This window comes from Pelobates fuscus, chromosome 8 (genome assembly GCF_036172605.1).
Source record: "Pelobates fuscus isolate aPelFus1 chromosome 8, aPelFus1.pri, whole genome shotgun sequence".
In the NCBI taxonomy this organism is placed as follows: domain Eukaryota; kingdom Metazoa; phylum Chordata; class Amphibia; order Anura; family Pelobatidae; genus Pelobates; species Pelobates fuscus.
In genome coordinates, this window is record NC_086324.1 from 14,403,548 (window position 1) to 14,430,075 (window position 26,528).

Sequence of the window (26,528 nt, forward strand, 5' to 3'; positions counted from 1 at the left end):
ACCACACAAAATAAAAAAATATATTTCCTACCCTTAATTATACATCATTACAAGAAAACTCAATTAGTAATATTTTGGGCATTATCGATACATTTCTTTCAGTAATATAAATTAAATACCGTACTCAAAAAAAAATAATAATAATAAATTACTAAAAAAAAGCAAGTAACTCCAAATTTTAAAAATATTGCACCATTATTATGGGTTAAATATATAATATTGTGGGCTAAAATCACCTTATAGCTTACTAGGATTAACTAATCATTAAATATAAAATAGACAGTAAATACTCATTTGAAAGGCAGAAATAATCAGGCAAATAAAAAACAGAAAGCAATACATCCTTGTTGGGGGGAGATAAGAATTTACTCAAAAGGCAAAAAAAAAGGGGATTAATGTGATGAAATCCTATATACTTATTAATTTCTAAAACATTTAACCCTTGTGGATTCACAGTATTTAATTCAAAACATCCATCTCATTTCTGTTCGTCCCAAAGTATAGTCTTTATCACCTCCTCTCCAATCAACATTAATCTTATCAATGCCTATAAATTCTAAACCTTTAGGGTCCCCATTAAGAACTTCTAATTAGTGTTTCGATACACTATGGTTGGTGAATTTTCTCTGAATATTATAGACCTGTTTTATGATCCTTGTCTTTAAAGTACGTGTTGTCTTTCCTACATATTGGTAGCCACATTGGAAAGTCAACATGTAAATAACATCCTTACTAGAGCAAGTGATAAAAGATTGGATTTGATATTCTCTCTTCGTAACAGCAGACGAGACTATTTCTGCATTTCTGTTATTGTTTGATCTACCTGTGCAACCTTTACATGTACCGCAATAATGAAAACCTTTACTTCCCTTTAAAAAATTACCGTCTATTCCTCTATTTTTTTTTTTTTTTTTTTAAAGCTAAAAAACTTTTAGTTAAGATTTGTTTAAGATTATTAGCTCCTCTAAAAATTAATTTTGGTTGAGGGTCTTAAAAAGGAAGAATATCCGGATCTTCTCTAAGGATGTGCCAATGTTTTTTGATCACTTTCTGTAATGCATAGTTGTTAGAATATTCCCTTGATTTTACACTTTTTTTTTTCCCATTCTCATTTCCTCTCTTATTCTTATACTGTAAAAGTGGTTGTCTTTCTTTTTCATTTTTTTTCTAATTGTTCTGCCTGTTTAAAATACTTCTTCAGTACAGTTTCTTTTCAGCCTTAAAAACTGGCCCTTGGGTATGCTGTTCAGCCAGGGCTTAAAATGGCATATTTTTAAGTCAATAAAACTATTTACATCAACGGTCTTAAACAGTCTTACTTTTAATTTCATTATCGTCAATATAGATTTTTTTAAAAAGTCTAAAAAATTAATTTGCTCTGTGCTGATTTCATAAGATAAATTAATGTTAAAAGAATTATGATTTAAGAGAGGCAATAATTTGTTCTAATGTCTCCTTACTGCCTTTCTATATAATAACGTCATCTATGTAGCGTTAATAAAACACCAGATTTGCCCCAATATTCTCTCTGGAGAAGACAAACTTCTCTTCCCAGAAGGACGTAAAAAGATTAGCGTAACCTGGGGCAAATCTGGTCCCCATCGCCGTACCTTGAATCTGAAGATAAGATTTATTCTCAAACCAGAAATTTAATTTTTTTATTTTTTTTTTTAATAAATGAATTCCTTTCACTAAAGTCAATTTGGAGATGATCCATATCTTCAGATTTCTTTAAATAAATTTCTATTGCTTCACATCCTTTCTCATGTTGAATTACTGTCTACAAACTTTTTACGTCACATGTGGCCATAATAAAATCACAGTGCCATCTAAAATTTGTAGGAGACTCATGGTGTCTTTTAAATATGCTTGGCATTCTGGACAGTTCCCTGGTATCTTCAAAATTGTGAAACCAGGAAACTGAGGCGGGATGGGAAAACCAGGACTGTCCTGCCAAATTTAGGATGGTTGGGAGGCATGAGATTATAGGAATTTTCTAAAAAAAAAATCTAGAATTTTTGTTGTGCAATGATACGAACACAGATGTGTTAACATATAGAGTAATCATGGGCATTTGTGAGACTATGAAATTGCATAGTCTTTTTAATAGTAGAAAATAAAGATAAACTATGCATGTAAAAACAGAATCCCAACATGATATGCAGGTTTAGGCTGGGTATACATGAGTGGACTATGGTATGCTTAGGTGTGTTAAAAGGTACAAAGCACGATAGCCCGATTATGCACATGTCAGGATGGTTAGTCATTGTGTATAAAATTGAACAGGAGGGAACTGCCTAAATTAAAAAAAACTATGAGCCCACCACTATACTTTACCCCTAACTCTGCAACCTGTGTGGAAATGCCCAACCCCTGTAGAAATCGTGGGCTCTGATGTGGATGTAAGTTTATGCACTGTTCCCTGGTGGGTCACATTCAGGGACCTCAATCTGTAGGTCAGTCCAGCATTTTTCAGTCGGCTGGTCAGAGTTCAGGGATCTTTTCCATTAAAGTGTGATTCTGGTAAGGTCGTTTGAAAACTCTCATCTCCTGTTTTAAAATGAGCGTGGTGTTTTTGTCACATACTGCAGCCATTATATGGCTCTTGTCCTGAAGGGAAGCACAGCGGATGATGGTGTCCTGTGTGACATTAGGAGGGGCAGTTGGGGATCTCACTAAGCGGTATACCCCATCAAGTGCCAGCTTTCTGGACAGCTGTGGGGGTAATATGGTGGCCATAAGGCATCTCAGGAGGTGTGGCAATTCTTTGAGGGGAACTGTGACAAACTCCCTTTTTACAGGAGTTTGCCATGAGCTCCTGGAGGTGCCTGTTTGCCAGCCTCCTGCCCAGACTAAGGACCTGGTGAAATATAATGTAAGGATCACTATAGTGTCAGGAAAACAAACTCATTTGGCGCCGAAGGGGTTAAAACCCCTTCTGTTAATTACTTTAATCCAGCACCGTGCTCCCTCAACGCTGGTGTCCTCTTCTCCCTAGTGGAGCGGTATGCACGGCAAGAGCCGTGCATGCATTCAAACAGTCCATAGGAAAAGCATTTCAAACAGTCCATAGGAAAGCATTTCTTAAGCATTTCTTAATGCTTTCCTGTGGACATTCTGCACGCTGGATGTGATTTTTTTTTTTTTATTTATTTATTTTTTTTTTATTTTTTTTTTCGCATCTACCGTCACAGAAGCGGCTGTCAGGAAGACAGCCACTAGAGGCTGAATTAACCTTGCAATGTAAACATAGCAGTTCAACTGAAACTGCTATGTTTACATCTGAAGGGTTAAAACATGGGGGACCTGGCACCCAGACCACTTCATTGAGCTGAAGTTGTCTGGGTGACTATATAGTGTCTGTTTGTGCCTTTTTGGATGTATATGGCTTCACTTCGAACTTTCGAAGCAGCACTTCGAATTACCGAACAACCGCACGAACCAGAGACAACCCTGGAGCTTGTTAATAGGTGTTAACAACTTGGAACGTTTCTTACCGCAGTGTTCTAATTGTTCATCTGGGTGGCGGCCATCTTGTTCACATAAACGCAGGCAGCAGTGTTTGGGCATGAATCTCATGGAACTAAATTATGATCCAGAAACTCCCGAACACCTCTGGACTTCCATCATTGTCTGCGTTCGATTCTATTCAACTTAAAAGGGCACTGTTCGGTGAGATCATTCGTTTGGATAAGGGGAACTAGCTCCAGGGTAAGACTATTGACTCTGTTCAGTAGTTTGTTAGTTTTCAACTAGACAGACTGTAAGCCCTGATTCTCTTGAACTGTTTTGGGCATGGGACCGTGCGGTCGGTCAAAATGTGACTTCCATGAAATTCCTGAACTGATCTGGGTGGTGTGGTGTGTGTGTGTGTGTGTGTGTGTGTGTTTTTTTTTTTTTGTTTGTTTTTTTTAATGTTGGTCACCCAGATTAGGGCTATCAGGGGATGCCACTTTTGTGGGGTTTTATGTATTTTATGTATAAACGTGTTTTTTCTGTTCTTGGAGATAATTGGATTAGAATTAGTACAGTTACTGATCCAATTATCTCTCAAACTTTGTATAAGGGGAATTAACCCTAAACGTACCAGGAGATCTTCTAACCATAAAGGGGAAACAGCAGTACTGGTCCAGAAATGAACCCAATACGTAAACCACACACTGGAGTATGTAAACTCTCTATACGTCTCCCAATCTCAAATTTGTGATAGCCAAAAACTAAGCCAAAAGATGGATAGATAAAAAACAAAAAAAAATATAAAAAAAAATTTAAAAAAATTGAGATAAAATTATTCTAAATCCATGTACTGAGTACAAACTGGTGCAAATGAGTGTAACAGTGGATGTGGACTCCAGCAACAAAGTGTATATGCGTTCAGCTGTACTGTGATACTGTCTGTAATACTGAGTCTGTATGATAACAGACAAACACAGAAATATAATCTAATGTTTTGCAGTGTTGACTACTGCTCAGACATTAAGTTACTGGCATAAATCTAGAATGATACAGATAAGTGTCCTCTAGTACTTTGTAGCTTCAAAAAACAGCCGTTTTTTTTCAGTAAAAAAACTATAAAATTTATTTTAACAGCATCATCAATGGTAGAAAAAATGAATGAAAACGTGATACATAGTATATATATATATATAAAAAAAATCGATTGGTATATTTACAGAGTCCTTTGGGATAAGCAGAATCCAATTAAAGTGGTTGCTCACTGAACCTCTGGCCGGTCAAGAGGTAACGGTGGGGAAAAAAGCCGGGAAGTTAGTTTTCAAAATCTTCGCGTGCGTCTCACTCTGTGTTGGTCTGCGTTCCCCTGGATCTCTATGAAAATGCGGCTCCTGCCGAAAATTGCCTTACGCGTTTCGTGACTGAATGATGTCACTTCATCAGAGAATTGGATTCTGCTTATCCCAAAGGACTAAGAATCGATTTTTTTTTTTTATATATATACTATGTATCACGTTTTCATTCATTTTTTCTACCATTGATGATGCTGTTAAAATAAATTTTATAGTTTTTTTACTGAAAAAAAACGGCTGTTTTTTGAAGCTACAAAGTACTAGAGGACACTTATCTGTATCATTCTAGATTTATGCCAGTAACTTAATGTCTGAGCAGTAGTCAACACTGCAAAACATTAGATTATATTTCTGTGTTTGTCTGTTATCATACAGACTCAGTATTACAGACAGTATCACAGTACAGCTGAACGCATATACACTTTGTTGCTGGAGTCCACATCCACTGTTACACTCATTTGCACCAGTTTGTACTCAGTACATGGATTTAGAATAATTTTATCTCAATTTTTTTATTTTAATTTATATTTATTTTTGTTTTTTATCTATCCATCTTTTGGCTTAGTTTTTGGCTTGTTTAACCTATCACAAATTTGAGATTGGGAGACGTATAGAGAGTTTACATACTCCAGTGTGTGGTTTACGTATTGGGTTCATATCTGGACCAGTACTGCTGTTTCCCCTTTATGGTTAGAAGATCTCCTGGTACGTTTAGGGTTAATTCCCCTTATACAAAGTTTTATTGTTTCAGAGCTCTAATGGGGAGCTCATTTACCAGTTGAGGACTTCTTCATACCATATTATTATATTCTGAGACCACAATTAAATCAACCATTTTTTCCACTCATCCTGGGTAGATTTTTCCACCCATATCTATATCATTTGTTTCTAATTATCTCTCAGGCAGAGGGGAGGGATTGTGTTCTCTGTGTGGGAGTGTTGTGCCTTGTAAACTTATTGTTAGTCTGGAGGTACCCAGCCGGGGTACAGGAAGTTCCATCACAGGGACATCGTCCGGGATGCCCCTGACTTTAACATGATGCCGGCGGTAACTTTTCTCCATGGGTGATATTTGGGCCGTTGGGGTGGATTCAACCTGTCTGAGGGAGTCCCGCAAATTGGACATATCTTCCTTAAGATCCATGATGTCCTCCTCGGAGGCCCGGACCCTGTTGGTGATCACCTTGACGTCTTCCTTAAGCAGTGCTTTATCCACCAAGCATTGATTTTTCTGTCCAGGAGGAATTGTTGGATATCCTGCTTGTTGGCTAATTCGAATCCTTCCTGGAGTGTGAAGGGGGTGGTAGGTAGCATGTCCGTGGGCTGCTGTGGTGTTTCCAATACTTTCACAGGGCTGTTCAAGCCAGATATGCCAGGGCCCTCTGTGGTCGCCATCTTGGGCTGTGGTGGCTGTTTTTAAGAGTCCCTGGTCTGTGATACCGGCTGAATGTCTCCATCACCCCATAATTGGGGAGCTTTTCGTCTGGCAGGGGTCTGGTGCTGTCACTCCGCTTAATAGGGAGTTAAACCTGGCGAGAGCTGGTGAGAAGTAGGCCACAGGCCTGTTTTTTTTTTTTTTAATTTTCTTATATATTTTTTTTTTTCTTCACCCTTTGGCCTTGAAAGAAAGGGCATCCGTCTGCGGAAGGGTGTCGCAAGACAAGTGTGGCAAGTCACACCTCTGGATAGGCTGCCAGCGGTCTTTGAGTTGGATAGCCACCAATTGTCTGAAGCTGCAGGAAAATGCGTCCGCTCTCATTCATTGGCAAGGCCCTTTTTTTTAATTTATTTTTTTTGTCTTAGAAACAGAGGTAGTAAATTTCTTGTTGTAATCGCATGATATCTGTGGGTGTGAAAATGCATTTTCTCCTCTTTTAATACTGATCAATAAAGCCTTTATTACAATATATTTCTGCAGTAAAGGGACACTAGTCACCAAAACCACTTTAGCTTAATTAACAGGCTTTTGTGTATACATCATGCTCCTGCAGTCTCACTGCTCAATTCTCTGCCATCTAAGAGTTAAATTACTTATGTTTCTGTACAAGGGACATCAGCGCTGTGATCTGGTAAGTAAATGGGTTTTTAACCCTTTATTTACCGGGGCAGGCAGAGGAATCACTAGTGCCAGGAATACAGCTTTGTGTTCCTGGCACTACATTATTCCTTTAAACACTGCAACAAAGGAAGTATACACATTACATTTCATTTTACAGGAAGTGTTTAGGAAGGCTGTGCAAGTCACGAGCAGGGAGGTGTGACTAGGGTTCATAAACAAAGTGATTTAACTCCTAAATGGCAGATAATTGAGTAGTGAGGCTGCAGGGGCATAATCTCTACACAAAAACTGCTTCATTAAGCTAGTTTGGTAACTATAACGTACATTAAAAGCAGAAAATATGTAAATATCTCTGCAAAGTTCCACTATTGCAGAGTGAAATCCCACAAGATCAGTAGTTGTTATATTGTCTTGTATACAATGTAAACCCGATGCCTTGTATTATAAAAGCAGTGCAAAGTCTAACTTACACACAGAAACCTTATCTCTGGGGCTCAGCACTTGGTGTAGGTGTTTTTTTTTTTTTTTTATTTCTGAAACCACCATCTGAGAGATTACACAAACTACTAGTGAGTAGTTAATTGTGCTCTAATAAAAATAGCCAGCAGTTGGTTTAGAATGGTTTCTATTCGAAATTTTCATTGATAAAGTGAAACCGTGTCTGCCTGCAGCATTAAAACCTTAAGAATCAGAAATTCAGTTTAAATTGTTTGTGTCAATGAGATAATAAATAGTAACCATGCTGGCGAGTGTGTGTCAAGCCATAAGACTTGCTTTCTTTTCCCACAGAAATCACAAATCTGCAGTGATGTTACTACCGCAAAGGATTCTGGGTGGGCACATGCAAATTAGTTTAACAAAGAATCACATTTTTGCGTCATTCCATTTTAAACATGGATTCCTTTTCAGTCTGCAGATTTGTGATTTCTGTGGGAAAAGCAAGTCTTGTGGCTTGACTGGTGTGCAGATTTTTGTTAAACATTGTATTAACTATCCACAGACTTCAGGAGGTTTTCAATCACAACTTTGTCCCCACCATAACCTTTTTAGTGTGATTTTAATTTTTTATAGCGTACAATTAACTGTCCACTAGCAGTATGTGTAATATCTAAGGTGACGGTATAGGTGTCGATTAAGTTACAAAGATAAAACCCCAGTATGTGTAAGACACTGGTTTCAGAACGTATCAGGTTCACGTTCTATAGAAGAACATATCCCGGACTGGTCAAAGTGACCTTTGATGGTTGGTAAGGGTGTATAACAATTTCTGTAGTGTACTCTGGATGTTATGTAACCCTTATAACTCTAGGTGTAAATTTTCACTCCCCTGGTACCATGCTTTCAGGGCTTGCTTGTGAATGTTACTGTAGAAGGAATGATCAGATTGGCAGTTGTTGAGAATGTAGAAGTGATGTAGATTAATTTAGAAATAAACAAATATGTTTAAATGTCTATCTGTTCCTGTCCAAATCTGAGATGATTAAATTGCGTATACGCAGAAGTAAGTTCACACTGACACATGGAGTTCAGGTTAAAAGCACTTTGAGAAAATTTAATGGCATCTGGTTAAAAGCAGGCTTGCAAGCTCTTTTAAAGGCAAAATTACATCATTGTAAAATCAAGATAAAAAGTATGAAAACATTGTCAATTGGCTAAAGGTGTAAAGTGGTCAGTCAAATGCCCTCCTTGTTGGGAGTTACGTCTTATGTCATAACTGACGTCATAAAGTTCTCCTCCAGGTTTCAGCGCCATCTTTGCTAGCACGAGGGAGCTTTCTCGATGGGAGGGGGGCTTGGCAGTTTTCCATAAGGAGTGACTGGTACCTTATGCCTCGTTTCCACTGAGCGGATCGGTTCGGTTCAGTTCGGTACGGTTCGCTATTTTGGGTGTTTCCATTATGAAAGTGGTCCATACAAGCGAACCGTACCAATCCATTCAGGGTCCTGCTTCAGATGTAGGGCCATAGGAAATGGAACGGTTCGGTTAGGGTGGAGCTACTATACAATCCATTGATTGGTGGACAGGAAGAGCATTTTTTTCTAAACCCCGCATGGCCCTGAAGGTCTGACTTGCAGTGGAAACGCTCACCAGAATGGGCTGATCCATTCTAAACCTTCCAAAGTGTACCAACCCGAACCGATCCGCTCAGTGGAAACGAGGCATTAGTCTTTTCAAGGTTAGCATCTCGAGGCTTCTTTAGCAATTATACATTCTATCAAGACTATCTGCTACAGAGTTTCATTTAATCAGAAGATTCTAGCATTTTCTGCTGACATGCTGTTTCTACGAACAAAGGAATCTTGTAAAGTTTAAACTATGAGGCCTGAGAGCTGAATATGAGAATATAGTATTAAAGGGGCCCAGTAAGGATTATATAGTTTATAAGGGGTCTAATAATTCTACAACAGAAGCAAAACCACCTCCCTCAGGTGGGAGGTTTTTTACAGATGGCAAAATAAGTTGTCTGCTCGTTGTCCCTGTGCATTTTGCGACTGTGGAAATTGAAACCTGATTGGCTGCTGTAATTTTCACAAAGTTTTAAAAATGGATTGTAATTTTCTGATTGACTGGAATACTTTTTTTTTGTATTTTTATTTTTTGTGTAAATACATATTATTTTTATAATATTGCCACTCTGGTGTTCGAGGCTCAGTCTGTACTGTAAACTGGCAATGTGTGCCTGCAGCTAGTAATCTATGCACCGCGATGACATGTCATAAAAGACGTAGCTGCCACTTTGCCTAATTGCTTGACATCTGTATGTTTGAGCGGCTGCTCTGGAAGCAGTGAATCGTGCTTCTACAATTAAAATAAATCTTATTAAGCCTGTAAGGATAAAGGTGTGATGATCCTCTGTAATCTCTAAAGAATATCCTAATCCCAAACTGTGCCAAAGGCCACTGGCAGACCTACAGCTCCTGCTGGGGATAGGCTAACAAATTGCAAACGTTAAAGGGGAGCTGTCCCTGCCAAGAATCTTAATATTGGGTTTAATTATCCCTTATTTAACAAATCTGTATGAGATGTGAAAAAAAGAAATGCAATGGTTTGCCTCCATTACGGTCAGAAAACAGAGCCGAAATTAAACCGTTTCTCTTGCTCCTCTTAAATGTTTGCCCTGTGATGGCTTGGTCTGAACTGAATTGTAATTTGCTAAATATTTAAAAGGTTACCTCCCCCCCCCTCCCCCCCCCCAAAAAAAAATTAAAAAAAAAAAAAAAAAATATATATATATATATATATATATATATATATATATATATATATATATATATATATATATATATATATATATATATATATATTTATTTCTTTCTGATCAGGATTTTCAAGACACTTGATGTCCTCATGCAAAGTGTGAGAATGTCCCTTTAAACTCCTCTCCTGTAACTTCCTGGTTTGTTTCACTCTGATAAACTCAGGAGGCAGCAATTGCCCAGAGAACCTGCCTTGCAAACACTTCTCATTGAGCTGCATTGGGAAGTCTGTGATTGGACAGCTACAGAAAGTTACAGCGGAGTTAGAAGGGGAGGGCCTTCAAAGGCTGCAGGCAAGAGGCCTTTTTTTTTTTTTTTGTCTAGCAGTGGAGTGTCTCTTTTTAGTGGTGGCCTTGTAGTCCAGCAGTTAAGTAGCCGTTCACTGATCAGTATTTTCTTTTTACAGGTGCCCATAACTCCTCTTCCAAGAAACCACGCAGTCGTAGCATCTTCCATACCCTATTTTGTTGTCTGTGTCATGAAGATACAGAGACTCTTCCTGTCAACAACAATGCACCTCTCCTGGTGGAGGAGAACGGATCTGTCCCCAAGGTAGGTAACCATTGAGGGTGAGCTTGGTTTATCTGCACTAGTTAAGAAATGCATTTCTTAATCCCTTAACATTGAGACGTGCCATTACATCCTGGGGCTTAGTGACCAGCCTGAACTCTTTGGTGTGAGCAGGACTACATTCCTGCTCCCACCAGGGAGACCCACATATCCATGTTTACCAGGGACCTTTATATGTTGGCATGGGCCATTTTAGACTGACCTATTGGTTGTATGTAACACCCAGAATGAATTCTGCATTTAAATGTCCTGCAGCTCAGCTTGGTGTGTGTGGTGTGACTGTTGACATACTAATTTTCTATGACAATTCTGCACTTTTTATAAATCCATTTAAAACTCCTCCCTGGCCGTCAAAGAGCCAGGTTGGTTTTCTTAAATTTTCTTGGCTACACCTGAGCTATAGGAAGTTGCAGGTGCCTTTACCCACAAGTGCAAAGGTAAAAAAAATATATTGGATTTTAGTTCGGATAGCAAGTCTCTTAAAGTACAGATTTTGTCTTCAGAGCTGGGCACCTCCATTGTAGAGCAGAAAGGACCCGCAGCGATACCGTGGCACCAAGACGTTAAAATTAAAATGTCAATCTGGACTGAAATGCAACTCCTGCCATCTAGGGGCATGTTGCATGTACTGCACCAAATATACAGTACAGTGCAACTAATCTTAACTCAAACTACAAAATGGCCACAATGTTATACAATTATAATTTTTTTTTTTTTTTTTTTTTTAAGGGGGCCCTGCAGTCACACTTGGGAGGTGCGATGTGTAGTTTAGTTTACATTTAGTTATCCTGGATGAGTTCTTATTAATCTTGATATTTATTGTTGTAACTTGGCTCAATACAAGCATGTTTTCTTGTACCCCATCCTGTAGTTTATCTTATTAAAATATTATTTCAAAACCTGGGTTTTGTTTTTGTTTTTTCAGGGTTTTTATAAATTAGTAACTTTAAAATGTATTCAAAAATAATAAAGGATGTTAAAGGAGCATGGCTACTCTCCCTATAAATCTGATCGAAAATAGAATAATTCTCACTAGAAAGTGGTCATTCTTTAAGCCCAGTTTCTTCATCCACCAAACCTTACCATGAACCTGAAGATGGCATGATTGTCTCTCTACATGGAATTAAGAATCTAACTTTATTTTATTTTTTTTAGACTGCTGTTAAACATCTTCTGCCTGAGGTGAAGGTGCAAGATGCTGACAAGATCTGTGTTGTCATCGACCTGGATGAAACATTAGTTCATAGTTCTTTTAAGGTGTTTTTTATTTGTTTTCATATCTTTATCACAGCTAGACATACTGGTGTCTTTTAGTTCAGGGAGTGCTTGCTAGAGGTGTTTTCAGCAGAGAGCAGAACTGGAGGGTTCTCCTGCTCACATGCCACTCAATGCATGAAAACCTTTAGATTTACTAGCATTTCTGTATGCATGCAGAATGTATAGAACGTTCTGCGTACCTAGAAAGGTAAACTGAGTAGCTGCTAATGTCCTGTTTTTTTGTTTTTCATTATTATTTTGTAGCCCGTCAACAATGCTGACTTTATCATTCCTGTTGAGATTGATGGAACGGTTCACCAGGTAATAGTCTTTGAGACGCAAGCCAGTGAGATGTATGTTTGAAATTATTTCATGCTTAATAGTTTCATATCCCTTTTTGATCCTCAATCTGCTGAGGGAAACTTATTCTGTCACCATAAGTACTTCCTGCGATCCTTTGTAATGGAACAATTCCTCAAATATATCACCCTGGAACATTGGATAACTCCACGATATTGCCGGGGAAAACAGATGACAAGTACGCCATCCTCTGGGTTGGTGCTGGTTTCAAGTAATCCAGGATAGGCTGTCTTGTCTCGATCCAGCCTATTCTTGATTACTTGCGTCCAGAGCCAACTAAATGCATCCTGGAATGATCTGAATCTTGGTGAAAAGCTGAATAACTTAATTGTGCAACTCGATAAACTGATAAAGTAGTTTTTCATTGTTTTTCTGATACTTCTTTATGATATCCTGAATGTTTTTCTCTGATTTAAATAAAATAAAAAATCCAAAAGGGCCATGTCAGTGGTATGTCCTGAGGATAGTCCAGTAACCTTTAGCATTGCTTCTGCACTGAGGGGTACAATCCAAAATGCAACGGACTTCACCACTTTAATTTAAAGTAAGACATTCAGTCACTGCTAAAAAGGCGAGAATTTATGTAAAGCAGACTTTTTGGATAGAGTACAAAGATCTGACTTATTTTTGATTGGAGCAAATAAATATCAGAGATATCTTCTACTCCTATCTATTCCAGCCATTGGATAATAAAATGTGTATGTATCCTGCCGAATCAAACCGTTATCATTCCATAGTGGATCTTACCCGCTCTTGTCTTCTCCTAGGTGTACGTATTAAAAAGGCCACACGTGGATGAATTCCTGCGACGAATGGGAGAGATGTTTGAATGTGTCCTGTTTACAGCAAGTCTCGCCAAGGTGAGAGAATCTTCCTTCCAGGGCAAAAAGCAGAGTAGTTGTGGTTCTTTTAATGTCTTAATAGGTGTATTTGTTTGCTCTTCTACCTTATCCAGTAACCCACCTAAACAAGTAGTGATTAATAATACGCCTTTTAGAAGTCTCTAGTCTGTTGCTGTATGGTGTAAAACTTTTATTTATTTTTCCTAAATTCTGTAAAATGTCAGGTAAATGGACAGTTTAAGATGAATGCTCAATGAACTGCACTTTGTATTTGTATGTGTATTTTTCACCCTATATTTCCTGTTTTTGTTTAATCCTTTCCTCCTCTGCTGTGTAAATTTTTAATTTTCTATATTTTAACTTTACAATCTTTCTATCCATGATAGTATGCAGACCCTGTGGCAGACTTGCTGGATAAATGGGGAGCTTTTCGGGCACGGCTTTTCCGGGAGTCTTGTGCTTTCCATAGAGGGAACTATGTGAAGGACCTTAGCAGGCTGGGCCGGGACCTGAGAAAACTTATAATCCTTGACAATTCGCCAGCCTCCTACATATTTCATCCAGACAATGCGGTATGAGACTTTACAAAATAATTGCATGATGCATAACCCCTCCCACAGCGCGGTGTTTGCTGGCTCTGTGTAGGGAATGTAAAAAGAGCCTCTAATTGCATGACTGATCCAAACTAGGTAACTATTGATTAAGGCTGCTGTGAGACTAGTATTTAATCCTAGATTTACAGGCTTATTTACTAAAGTGGGAATTCAAAGTAAATATCAAACGTAAGGCAAAAGTAGTCATAGTTACTCTTCCGTTCAGCTATGATGGTGTGAAGTTTAAAATTAATTTTAAATTTTCTCTTTAGGAGATAACCCTCTTCGTGTTAAGAACCAGAAAGCAAACAACCATTGTGAAGTGTTTGGTACTGTTGTGTGTATTTGTATTTTCCATATTTATTACATTAAAGTTTAATTACATACAGGAGGGTCCTAGCTAATAACATAGCAGGAGATGCATTCTAGATTAAACAGAATTTGCATTAAAGGAAGTTTAAACCTTTTTAGATCTATCTTTACAGGAAGTTTTTTAGGAAGGCTGTAAGTCATATGCAAGGAGGTGTGGCTAGGACTGCATTAAAAAAAAGTGGTGGTGATTTATTATTATTATTATTATTATTGCCATTTATATAGCGCCAACAGATTCCGTAGCACTTTACAATATTATGAGAGGGGATTTAACTATAAATAGGACAATTACAAATAAACTTACAGGAACAATAGGTTGAAGAGGACCCGGCTCAATCGAGCTTACATTCTATAGGGATTTAACTCCTAAATGGCAGATAATTGAGCAGTGAGACTGCAGGGGCATGATCAATAGACCAAAACTGCTTCATTAAGTTGTTTTTGTGACTAGTGCCCCTTTAAGCCTTTTTTTTTTTTTTTTTTTTTTTTTGTCAATCAGTTTTTATTTAGTTTTCCAAGGTAACAAAAAGAGGTACAGTAATTACATTGCATGTTCTGTACAATGGTTATATTGGCAAACAGTTAAACATGAGGTTGGGAAACAGTACACATTAGTGGGGTAAGTTTAATGACGTTAAGGTTCACTTAGTAAATTGTTTCTGAAGGTAGGTCGAGCTCTGACAAGCAAGTACACGCTACATTGAAGAGTAACCACCCAGACCTGGTTTCAACCCATTTTCCCATGCGTCAGGCTTTGTGTGTGAGCTCAAAGATTAGAAACCGTAGAGGTATAAGTGTTCCTATGCTGATGTTTTAGTGAGTGTGTGTGGCACAATTTTAGGGTAGGATTCTCCTAAAGTGGCTTTCGGTTTAGCTCTGGTAATGGTTTGTTCATACATGTGGACAAGCGCCTGAGATTATTATCCCGTGTTCTGCCCAGTCTCCGTCCCTTTGGTAATTAGTTTAATTTCCACCTCGGTCTGTGTATTTTGTCTCTTGGTTTATCCGTGTCCGGTGTCTATGAGGGGTAGCCTGACATCTATCAGGACCGAGTCTCGACCTCCCTCCCCCATAGGGCCTTTCGACCCTATCGGTACATTAAGTGTCAGAGTCAGTCCTTTAGGTGGGAGGTGGTAGCTTTGGCGTTCCCTGCTGTGGTCGTGTCCATCTCCCTGGTTGGATCCCAACCTGTCGGGGTTGTTCCGTCTCTCGTCTGGTATGTCGGGGGGTGGGGGGGTGTCCAGTAGGAGGTGGTTATAGCGGGGTAGAGGGTTGGGGGGGGAAGGGCAGGTGTCGGTGTGGCCTTGGGCCAACAGCCCGGGTGAGGTCCCCATGGGCGTGCACTAGTCTCATGTTCGGACAGCGCACGGTCGTGGCCACACGTCTATTCGTACTGGGCCCAGTCCCCCGAGCCCGGCATGCCCCTGTGCCCTTATGCTCTTCCCGTAGAAATGTAAAGCCTCCACGGGTACCATTGTATGGCGCACTTGTCCGAGCGCCCTTGCAGGGAAGCAGTCAGTATTTCCATATCATAAATTGATTCTACTTTATCAACCCATTGGCTGAAGGTGGGTACCGAAGCCCTATTCCAGTGCAAGGGGATCAGCGCTTTTGCGGCATTCAGCATATGGATGGTCAGTGAGTGTTTATATTTCCTTGTGGGGACTGATGTGTGGTGTAGGAGCATCGTCATAGGTAGTAGGGGAAGGTCGCTTCCAGTGATTTCCTTAATTTTCGAGTTAATCTGCAGCCAGTATGGCGCTATTCGGGGACATGACCACCATATGTGCAAGGTCGTTCCCATAGCCGAGTTGCATCTCCAGCATGAGCCCGTGTTGTTGTCGTCGAAGTGTCTCAGGATATCGGGCGTGCGGTACCAATGGGACAACAATTTATAGCCGGTCTCCTGGAACTTCGAACTAATGGAGCATTTATGGGTGAGTAGTACAATCTTGTCCCATTCTTGTTCTGTGAGTTGCGTACCGGTTTCCCGTTCCCATTTGCCTCTGTATCCAACGGGGCTGTTGTCTATGGTCCCCCGAAGAGTCCTGTATAGGAGTGATACCCCGTGGTCTATGTGAGCTCGGTTTGTGCATAACCGCTCGAAGCTTGTGAGTTGTCTGTGAAGGTGGTTCTGACCCGCCATTCTAGCAACATACGTCCGCACCTGGTGATAGCGGAATTCGTCCAGCTGTGTGGGTCGTGTATCTCCCAGTAAGTCGGGCAGTGGTCTGAGTGTTCTCCCTGTGCACCACCGTCCCACGTAAATCCAATCGGGTTGCTGAAAGCCCTGGAAAGCTGCTGGGGGTAAACCCCCCGCCAAATCCGGGTTGTGGGTGATGGGGGTCAGTGGGTTCGGTGAGGTCGTTAGTTGCTGAGTGTGGCGGGTTTTGCACCAGGTCTTAAGGGTCGCGTCAATCATGGGGTTGTCTGTGCGTAGCTCCGGGAAGGTGGCTCGTCCCAACCACAGTCTAGAGGGAAACTGGCCTTGTGTTTGCTGGAGTTCCATGGCCACCCATTGTTTTGGACTGTCACTGACATGCCAGTCCACTATTCTGTGCAGATGTGTGGCTTGGTAATATGACTGAGCCGACGGTAGTCCCAGCCCGCCAGCCAACTTAGGACGTTCCATGACTGTCCTACGGATGCGTGAGGCTCTGTGATTCCATATAAACCCGCGAATGGTCGAGTCCGCTTCCTTGAAGAACGAATGTGGTATAGATATCGGCAGGGTGGCGAGGTATAGCAGCCGTGGCATCACATTCATTTTGACCGCGTTAATACGGCCAAACCAAGTGATGTAGCTTGTCGTCCATCGCTGAAGGTCTTGCTTTATGCACTTGAGGAGGGGAAGGAAGTTCAGTTGGTAGACCTGCGATAGGTTTTTCGGTAGCCAGGTACCTAGGTAGCGCAGTTTCACCGCGCACCAGGAGAAGGAGAATTGGGCACTAAGTCTGCGGACGTCTTCTTCGTTCCGCATTATTGGCATCACTTCCGACTTATCCAGGTTGAGTTTCAGATTGGACACCTGTCCAAACCTGTGGAATGCCTGTAGAAGATTGGGAACGGAGATCAAGGGTTGTTCAAGGAAGAACAGCATATCGTCGGCATATGCCGCCACTCTGTGTTCCACCTTACCTATGCGAACCCCCGTTATGCCCCCATCCCGTCTGACCGCCTCCAGGAATGGCTCCAGGGAGAGGGCAAACAGGAGGGGGGACAGGGGACATCCCTGGCGGGTCCCGTTACGTATGGGGAACGGTTGTGACAGGCCTCCGTTCACACGAATCCTGGCGGTCGGTGTCGAGTACAGGGCGGAGATCCAGGTGCGCATATGCGTCCCAAAGCCGAAATGTCGTAGTGTTTCATTCAAGTATATCCAGTCTACTCGGTCGAACGCCTTTTCGGCGTCCGTCGAGAGTAGTACAGTGTCCCGGTCTTTGGATCTCGCGGAGTGGATAATGTTTAATGCGCGGATAGTATCATCTCTAGCTTCCCGCCCTGGAATGAAGCCGACCTGATCCGGGTGTATTAGGTCCGGCAGAATCCGGGACATCCTCAAGGAGAGAGCCTTTGTGAACAGCTTCAGGTCGGCATTAAGCAGTGAGATCGGCCTGTAGCTGGAGCAGAGTGAGGGGTCCTTCCCTTCCTTGGGGATCACTGTGATCGTCGCCGCCAGGGTGTCTGAGGGGAAGGCTCCGCCGTCTCGTATGGCATTGAGGCTCGTCAGAAGCCTGGGCAGAAGAACCTCCTGGAATGTCCGCAGGTACGTCAGAGGGAGGCCGTCTGGGCCCGGTGCTCGATGCGGTTTTGAGTGTTTCAGGGCTGCCGTAAGTTCTACCAGGGTCAAGGGTCCATCCAACTCCTCTGCGAGGTCCGGCGTGAGTTTACGTGTGATGGTTTGCGATAGGTAGTCCGATACCCTCCGGCGGTGTAGTCTTGCCGTGTCCCCCGTTTGGGCCTGGGACTGGTGGTAAAGGTCCCTGTAGTACTCCCTAAAGGCTTCCATAATTCCCTCCGGCATCCTTGTGGATTGTCCCTGTTGAGTGCGGATTTTTTTTTTTTTTTTTTTTTTTTTTTTTTAATTTTATTTTTTTTTTCCTGTGCACAAGATAATACAGAGGTTCACGATGCCACGACGGCATTAGCAAACAGTGAAAACAACATATATATGGCATGAGAAAGTGGCACAGTTTTTAAGTATATTAATACATGGGCTAATTATGCTTGTTTAAATGAAAATCACAGAAGATAGATGCACATATTAAACAAGTAACGTTAGAGACCTCGCATCGTATATGTTTGCACGGTAACAAGATTAACACTATAATATATATTTAGCATTAAAGATCAAAGCTTTGCTACTGCAAGGTATGCCTAAGTGATAATTAAACATGCAGTAAGTTGCTCTTAAAGGTATTATGCAAGCTAAGTTTGCCACCCTGAGTGACTGTAGTGGTAGGTGCTAGTGTGGGGATGTTTGGGACACGTGGTGCAGTCTTAAGGTTTAGTTCTTCTGGCTGAGTGTGAGGTGATTGTGGATCCGACAACTTTTTATGCTTTCAGCCTATGCCCGTCATGGGCAGAGTACAGTACCAGGTATTGGGATGACTTATGAGGCGCAGTGACTCATACAAGGTCGATGCAGTGTCCGTGATGTTTATTGCCTTCTTCTGTATCCCCTGCTCTCCTCTCCCTGCTACATTCTGCTTGTCCTTCTGGCTGCTGGCTCCATAGAATCCCCTGTCTGATGCAGGCCTGCGCTTCCCACCCTCTGTGCTCCGCAGAACCGGTCTTTGTCGCCATTTTCGTGCTTCCTTTGTGCTATGCCTCTTTCGAGGCTGCCGGGGAGCGGGTTTAGGTAGGTGCTCTTGCGAGGTATGTGGGGCGGGTGCCGGTTGTCGGAGGGACAGCGTCCCCCAGAAGTCGGTTAGGAGTTTGTCCAGGAATGCCAGCGTTCTGGACATCACAATGCCATAGTCAGGCATGGATTTCGCAGCCTCCGCCATATTTGGAATGCCATGTGGGGTGTCCATGCTGTTTGAGGCAGGGTCGCTGAATCCTGGTGTAGGGAGTGAGCCTCCAGGGTGGGGACCGGGATCTCCCCCGCCGGTCCAAAGGGGGGGGTTGCAGGGTGCCATCAAGAGTTAGTCAGAGGTCCGCCGGTGCTTGGCTGGAAGAGCGCCCGCCTCCCCCCTCCGCGCTGCTTGCTGGGCCCCACTCCAACCCCTTGATGGCTTAGTCTGGACGGCTGCTGCCGATCGTGTAAAAACGGTCGCTTGTCACTTGGCGTGCAGTACTTCACTCTCTTGCTCCGAGAGAGCTCCGGTAGTGCGGGTAAGTAGCTTAGGTTCAACGATTTGCCCGGAGCTCTCTGAAAATGCGTCCGGCCGCCATCACAGTCAGGCCCCGCCCCCTTGAGTGCGGATTTTGTGTATGTGTTGGGATCTCCTCTTCTCCTGAAGCATTTTCGCTAAAAGTCTGCCGCTCTTATTGGAATGCTCATAGAAAAATCTCGCAGATTTCCGCAGGGTGTGTAGCAGGCCCTGAGACAGGAGATCCGCCAGTGCCCTGCGGGCTTCTGTGAGTTGTAGGTATACATTGTCATCTGCGGAATTTTTGTGAGAGTCCTCTAGGCTGGCTATCTTTTTGGTGAGATCAGAGATGTCCCTGTTCCTGTTTTTCCGACGCTGTGAGCCAAGGGCTATGAAATGTCCTCGGATGACGCACTTATGTGCCTCCCACAGCGTTAGGGGGGACACGTTCTCCGTGGAGTTTGTGTCGAAGTAGTCGGTGAGTGTCCGGCAGGCTGATGTCCTGGCTTCCAGATCATCTAGAAGGGTCTCGTTGAGTTTCCAGTGGCGCTCCGCAGGTCTAAACAGCAGAGATTTCATCCGGATCAGGATAGGCGCATGGTCGGATTGATGCATTATTCCAATCTTTGCGTCTTGAAGGTGGGTCAGTCGTTCTTGAGGCAAAAATACATAATCGATTCTGCTATAGTGCTTGTGGACCGCGGAATAGTACGAAAAGTCCTTGTCATCTGGGTGTGCGACTCTCCAGCAATCTTGGAGCCCTGATCTGGCTAAGGTGCGTCGCATTGAGCGCAGGCAGTGCTCTGGGATCGCGCTTGTGCCGGTTGAAGAGTCCACGCTTGGATCAAGCGGAGCGTTAAGATCACCGGCCATGACCAGCAGGCCTTCCCTGAATCTCTCAAGTTTGGCCAGGGTTATAGCCAGGAAGAAGTGCTGCCTACGGTTAGGGCTATATACGCATGCAAAAGTATAGGGGGTGTCAGCAATGTTACCCTTAAGGAAGATATAGCGACCACCTGGGTCCTTGCATGTTTCTTTGAGATTAAACGGTATCGTGTGTGCGAATAAAATCGCCACCCCTGTCTTTCGTGCGTCTGGGTGATTTGCAAAGTAGCCCTGAGAAAAGCGTCTATTTGTCAGGGTCGGCGCATCTCTCTCTCTGAAGTGCGTCTCCTGCAGGAACGCAACGGACACTCTCTCTGCCCAGAGCCTACGGAGGAGTTGCGCGCGCTTCTCGGGTATGTTGAGACCACGAACATTGTGCGACCACAGAGTAAGCTGCGCCGGTCGAAACTGTGCCATGCCCGATTGATGCAGGGCCCTCACTCAGGTGTAGCGTAGGCCAGGGGGGGGAGAGGGGGGGTTAGTCTGGGAAAGTGTATACGTCTGGGGTTGGGTAGTCCGTGAACGTGGTAATAGCAACGTCGAACCTCGGTCAGGTGAGGTTGTTCGGGGGCCGTCTTTGGGTCGTCTCTCCGAACTCTGGACGGTATTTACAAAGTAGGTCAGTTGCGTGGGGTGCATGGAAGGCTCCCTACGGGGTATGTCGTCCCTCTGTGTAGGTTGTGTAGTCAGCAGCCTCCATCGGCTCCCTCCCCGCCGGTAGTATCAGCTGTAGGGTAAAATGTTTCTGTCCCGTGGGCCCCTCCGTCTCGGGTCGCATGGGGAGCAGTCGCCCAACCCAGACCCCGCTCGCGTTGTGCGCTAAAGTCGGTGGCCATCTACTTAGTGGGGTTCTCCAACTCCTCGGCCTAGTTCTTTTTAGTCGTGTTAACTGTCTAAGCCTTCAGTCAGCTGACAGTGTGTCGGACCTCTATCCAGCTCCCTCCCTTCCGGTGGCCCGTATAGAAGCACAGCTAACGGGGGTCATAACTTCCTCCGCTTCCCTCCATGTGGTGTCTCATACATAGGGCCCTTAACGTACTTTGCTAGGTAAAATGATAGCTTAACGAATAAACAGCTCCTATTCGGTGCAACGTTAACAATACAGGAACATATTATACACATTGCTAGGTAAAATGATAGCTTAACAAATAAACAGCTCCTATTCGGTGCAACGTTAACAATACAGGAACATATTATACACATTGCTAGGTAAAATGATAGCTTAACAAATAAACAGCTCCTATTCGGTGCAACGTTAACAATACAGGAACATATTATATGGTGTCATTCCGTGAGCCCCCCAGAAACGCCGTCACCCCGCGCCCCGCCCAGCCAGGTTGCCGCAAACTGTTGGTAGGTGGCAGAGTCTGGGTTGGGCAACCGGGGCGGGGTGGGTGCGTGTCCTGCCCCCATAAACCCCCTTCCCCGACTGCAGCCCTCCCGGTCCCCGTGCGGTTTCCATGGTGACTTTTTTTTTTTTTCCCCTCGGGAAGGACAATCAAGCCTCTATGCAAGCCTGGGGGACCTGCCGTCCCCACTCCGGAGAGACCCAAGGTTTTGTGATAGACAGCAGTCCGCAATCACTTAAGTCTTTCAAGGGACTGTCTCAGAAACACCAATCCTCAGGGGTATCCCTTCTCAAGTCCCAGTCCCCCGCCCAAACCTCTCTATCTTCCCGGGGGTAGAGATAAGACCCGAGGTGCGTGATTCCTGGGTGACCTGGCTTGTGCTGCTAATCCCCCTACTTTACCCCTCCCAAACCTTCTAACGGTACCCTCGGGGCTTCGGGGAGGCAGTGGCCTGGTGAGGTGGGGTGGTACATACCCTGGCGGGATTGTCTCTGCGTCCCTTGGCCGCCGTGTGTCCTTCGGGTTCATGGGGGGGGGGGGGTGGGGGTCGCCTGGGTCCTTCCCACTGATCATCCGGTAAGGCGTCAAAAAATGGAGGGTCAGCGCTGCGGGGTTCCTACGTCCCCGGGGGGGTCTTGCTCCATTCACTCTTCCGGTGTCACAGGGCCGCCTCTGCATTGGATCGGCCTCGAAGTTGCCCCTTCTCGGAGGATATCTGCCGGTGTAATCGGGCCTGTGGGTCTAGCTGGTGGGTAGTCCAAGATCCAGTTTGACAGGCAGGTCTAGGGCCCGCAGGAAGCGTGGGATCTCATTCGGCCACCTCAGGACATGCCAGCGGTTCCCTACCCTGGCCTGAAGACTGAACGGGAATCCCCACTTGTATGGGATCCTCTTCTCTTGCAGTATGGAGGTGATTGGCTTCAGGGCTCGCCTAGCATCCAAGGTGAGAGTGGATAGGTCGTGGAACAGCGCTATTTGTGAGTCCAGGTATCGGAGTGAGCGTTGAGTCCGAGCCACTCTCATGACAGTCTCCTTCAGTTGGAATGACCGGAGACAGCAAATCAGGTCTCTAGGCTGGCCGTCGGGGCGCGGAGCTCTGAGCGCCCGGTGGGCCCTTTCAATGCCAAAGTCCGGCGGTGCTTCGGCGCCAAGGATTTGAGCGAATAGGCCCTCCAGCAGTTCCTTAGGTGTCTCGCCTTCCGACTCCGGAACTCCCCTGACCCGGATATTGCAGCGACGGCTTCTGTTCTCCAGGTCTTCAACCTGGCGCCTCAGGTCCAGTAATATGTTGCCCTGTCTCGTGGCTGCCAGTTCCGCTGTCCGCTGGTGTTGCGTGGCTTTTAATTGGTGCACCTCCAGGGTGTCCACTCTTTGTTCCAGCAGTGTGAGGTCTTGCCTGACCGCGGTGATTTCTTCCCGGATGGCGGTTCGGAGTTCTGCCACGAGTTCCGTTTTGTCCCTGCATGTCAGCATGTTAGCAGCTATCGCGCCAGATCAGCAGAGAGCTGTGTAAGAGCATCTTCGGGGGATCCACGGGTCGGGGATCCTCGTGCAGAGCCCGCGTAGCTGCTTGTGCCCGGGGAAGCGGGCGCCATCTTGCCTGGGCCGCGTGTTACAGCCAGCGGAATCGGCGTGGACAGATATTCATCCATTGGACCCGCGGGAGGTCCCGTAGAGGGGTTAGCCGGACCGGGGGTGGCCCCACGCTTGGTTTTCCCCATCTGTGTGGGGGGAGAAGGCTTATTTTTTGTGCTTCGGCGGGTCGGGGCCTAGGAGCTCAGTGTGTCTGCGTCCTACTTCATGCTCAGCCGAGCCACGCTCCCCCCCTTTTTTTTTTTTTTTTTTTTAATTCTTTTAATGTATATTAAATGGTCATGTGGTCACTGTTTCATTTCTTCTCTGTATGCTTTCTGGTGGAAAACTGCCAGGTGCCGAGAGTAACAGTGATTTGTTGCCAAGGATTGGGTATGGTTGTTTTTATGAGAGATAATTTTTACTTGGATTGGGGTCATGGGTTGTATTTTGTTTCACACCTTATACAGACTGTCTATTTAGGGATAACTATACATATTAACACCTGTGCACTTTTCTCCTCTGCAGGTGCCCGTAGCATCATGGTTTGATGACATGACAGACACAGAGTTGCTGGATCTCCTACCCTTCTTTGAGAGACTCAGTCAGGTGGACGATGTCTACAGTGTTCTAAAGCAGCGCAGGACTGCAAGCTAGTGACTCAGATGGGGGACATGGGAGGGGCACGCATGTCTTGCATATGAATAAGCTCACATGTGTTGTATGTCGAATGACAGAGTAAGCCCTTGATTCACACTTTTTTTTTTTTTTTTTTTTTCTGTGATCAGATGTAAGGGGATGGGGCTCATCTGATTCAGTCTCCTGTGCCTTTGTATTGTCTATAAATGCTGCAATACTTTGTAAGAGCAATTTAAACCCACTGCCTTGGTAATGCCTGCACTTGGCAGCTGACTTAAAGACTTTATAGATAATGTTTCACCTGAAAGTGTCACTGGCTCTCGTCAACATGAGATGGCTTAGATTGAGAAGAGTTGTATTCCCAAAACGAAATGTAAAGGCACAGTTGGCCTCCCCTGCTTTTTATTGGGGTGAGTGTTGTAAAATATTTGTGATTTTTCATATTTTCTTTATGCTATTCTGATTTAGTGGAAGTAATGGGTGGAGACAAAATAAGTTATTACGGCATACTACCGATAACTGCCACATATTAAGAGGTTTGTTTAGTTAAATTCCATTTGTGTTTTTCATGCTTCTGATTCAGCATGTTCTGTGTCCTTATTGTCAGGAGGCCGGTATTGCTGGCCTTTTAAGAACCATGCTTTATTGGGAAGCGGTAAGAGTTGCCAGATCACTTCAATTTAAAGAAAGGATTATGTGATCTGTTATAGTATCAAAGCAAGTGCAACCTAGTGTACTGACACTAGGCTTACACAGGCGGCATTGCGTTTGATATTTGTTTTTAAACCCCTCATAAGACTTTCTTTTTATATACATACTTCATTCCTGGCTTATTTATTTAAAGGAGCAGTAGACACATTGTGCATGTAAAGGGTAAGAGAATGCACAATTTCATACACTCTGCTCGAACATGTACTGTGTGCTTGACTGACTCAATAAGGAATTTTTTTTATTTTTGGGGGGGTTATATTTAGGGGTTTAGTCAGCCATTTCCACCAGGAAAAGATAAGCATGGTCAGTATTCGAATGCTGTTATTAAACAAACACACATTACACTTGGACAGTATTGACTCTTCTTGGCACCCCAGATATTTGAGACCTACAATTTCCATGATGTTCAGTCAGCATGGAGGCTGTCTAAGCATCATGGGAAATGGTTTACAAACCTGTGTGTAGCCAAGGCTAGTCAATTCTACACCTAGAGAATCGAGAACCATTATGGGTTGAGCAGCCATTGGCCCAATATCTTGACCGCTGCTGTGATTGCTCTGTGAGAAATTTCTCAAACTATAATATACATGATTTTAAATGATTAAGTTTCATTCAATTTCTTGAAAATATGAGATGTGAAAAATGTACGGCCGTTGACTTTTAACCTACTGTCACTGCTGTGGGCTGTAAAGGGCGCTAAGGTGATTTCATTAGTAGACGGGATTAATCATTTTCTAATTGTATAGTAATGCCTTAATTTGGTTTATGCCTAATGTAATTTTCACCAATGGTGACTTTTTTTTGAAAGAAGTGTAGGTATGTTACAAAGTTTAAAACCTCTTGCTGTAACACTGTAGATTCATTTTTCTCTTCGAGATTCTCCTGTAATCAAATGTATTCATTGTGAGTGAAATGCAGGGTTTTTCTGTTGATAAACACCAAGTGCCTTTCTTATAAACGAACATTCTCCAAATAACTCTGTTCTTAGAACACTGTATTCCAAGCGGTGGCATCACTGATTTTGTGGTCGGATTCCCGTGATGCACAGCGTAAGGTAATGGGCAATGTTTACCCATCAGTGTTAAATCAGGGGCAAACTGGGGAAATGCAAGATGTGATGAATGTAAATGATGTGCCTTGTTCCCTCCAAACATTGCTGCAATGGGCATATACAGATGTTTGCCTTGATTGTGTTAACCCTTAATGTTCACAGGATTGAGCAACAAATATCATGCACACGCACACTGCTGGCCGTTAAAGAGTGGACTGGCAAAGTTCTCTTTTTTTATTTTTATTTATTTTTTTCATTTTTTTTATTATGCCTTTTGTAAGCCAGGTAACTCTGTATGACACAGAAAATTATTGGTTCAAGTTTTTGATTAATAGTTTGAAAACTATAACGTCACACCATTGCAGGATTTTCTTTACTGATTTAGAATTTGCTGTTTCTTGCTGATATTTCATAGTTCTCCTTTTTTCCTCTGAAATTTGCAGTGTTGTGGGATTTCGTGTGGGAATTTCGGGTTTTCTTATGAATAAAGATTTTTTTTATTTTAGTAATCCAGATTTTTTTTCAAGGACCCGTAAAGTGAAACCAGATTGGTTTTCTGTAGTTTCCTTTGCAATTTGAAAGGCCCCTTGAAAGAAGTGTAAAAATCCTATAATAACACAGTGCAGTGACTTTAAAGGCCGTACCCTGACCTTGTTAAGGGCTTAGTATTTTCTGTCTATTTTCATGGGAAGGGAACTTGTGAGGTGGAAGACATATCTGCTGTTGAGGCTTGTGGAGCTATAATGCTGGCTGAGCATGCTCATTGTTAAAATCCAACAAGCATGGCCAGTGTTTTTTTGCACTTGTTCCACAAGGGGGAACATTCCAGTGACTTTCTATCCACCAGTGTACGCTTAAGGGAGCTCTGTGTTGGATTTAACATTTCTGTCC

The 26,528-nt window shown here is 43.3% G+C and overlaps 1 protein-coding gene across 1 annotated transcript in view; it reads left to right on the forward strand.

Moving 5' to 3' along the window:
* CTDSP1 (CTD small phosphatase 1) overlaps nt 1–25,893 on the forward strand; it is a 44,649-nt gene extending 18,756 nt beyond the window's left edge. The window contains exons 2-7 of the mRNA XM_063429265.1: nt 10,528–10,673; nt 11,847–11,948; nt 12,213–12,269; nt 13,076–13,168; nt 13,537–13,722; nt 23,765–25,893. Coding sequence (XP_063285335.1) covers nt 10,528–10,673; nt 11,847–11,948; nt 12,213–12,269; nt 13,076–13,168; nt 13,537–13,722; nt 23,765–23,893 — 713 coding nt within the window. The 3' untranslated portion in view covers nt 23,894–25,893. The remainder of the gene's footprint in view (nt 1–10,527; nt 10,674–11,846; nt 11,949–12,212; nt 12,270–13,075; nt 13,169–13,536; nt 13,723–23,764) is intronic.
* Nucleotides 25,894–26,528: the final 635 nt, after the last annotated feature.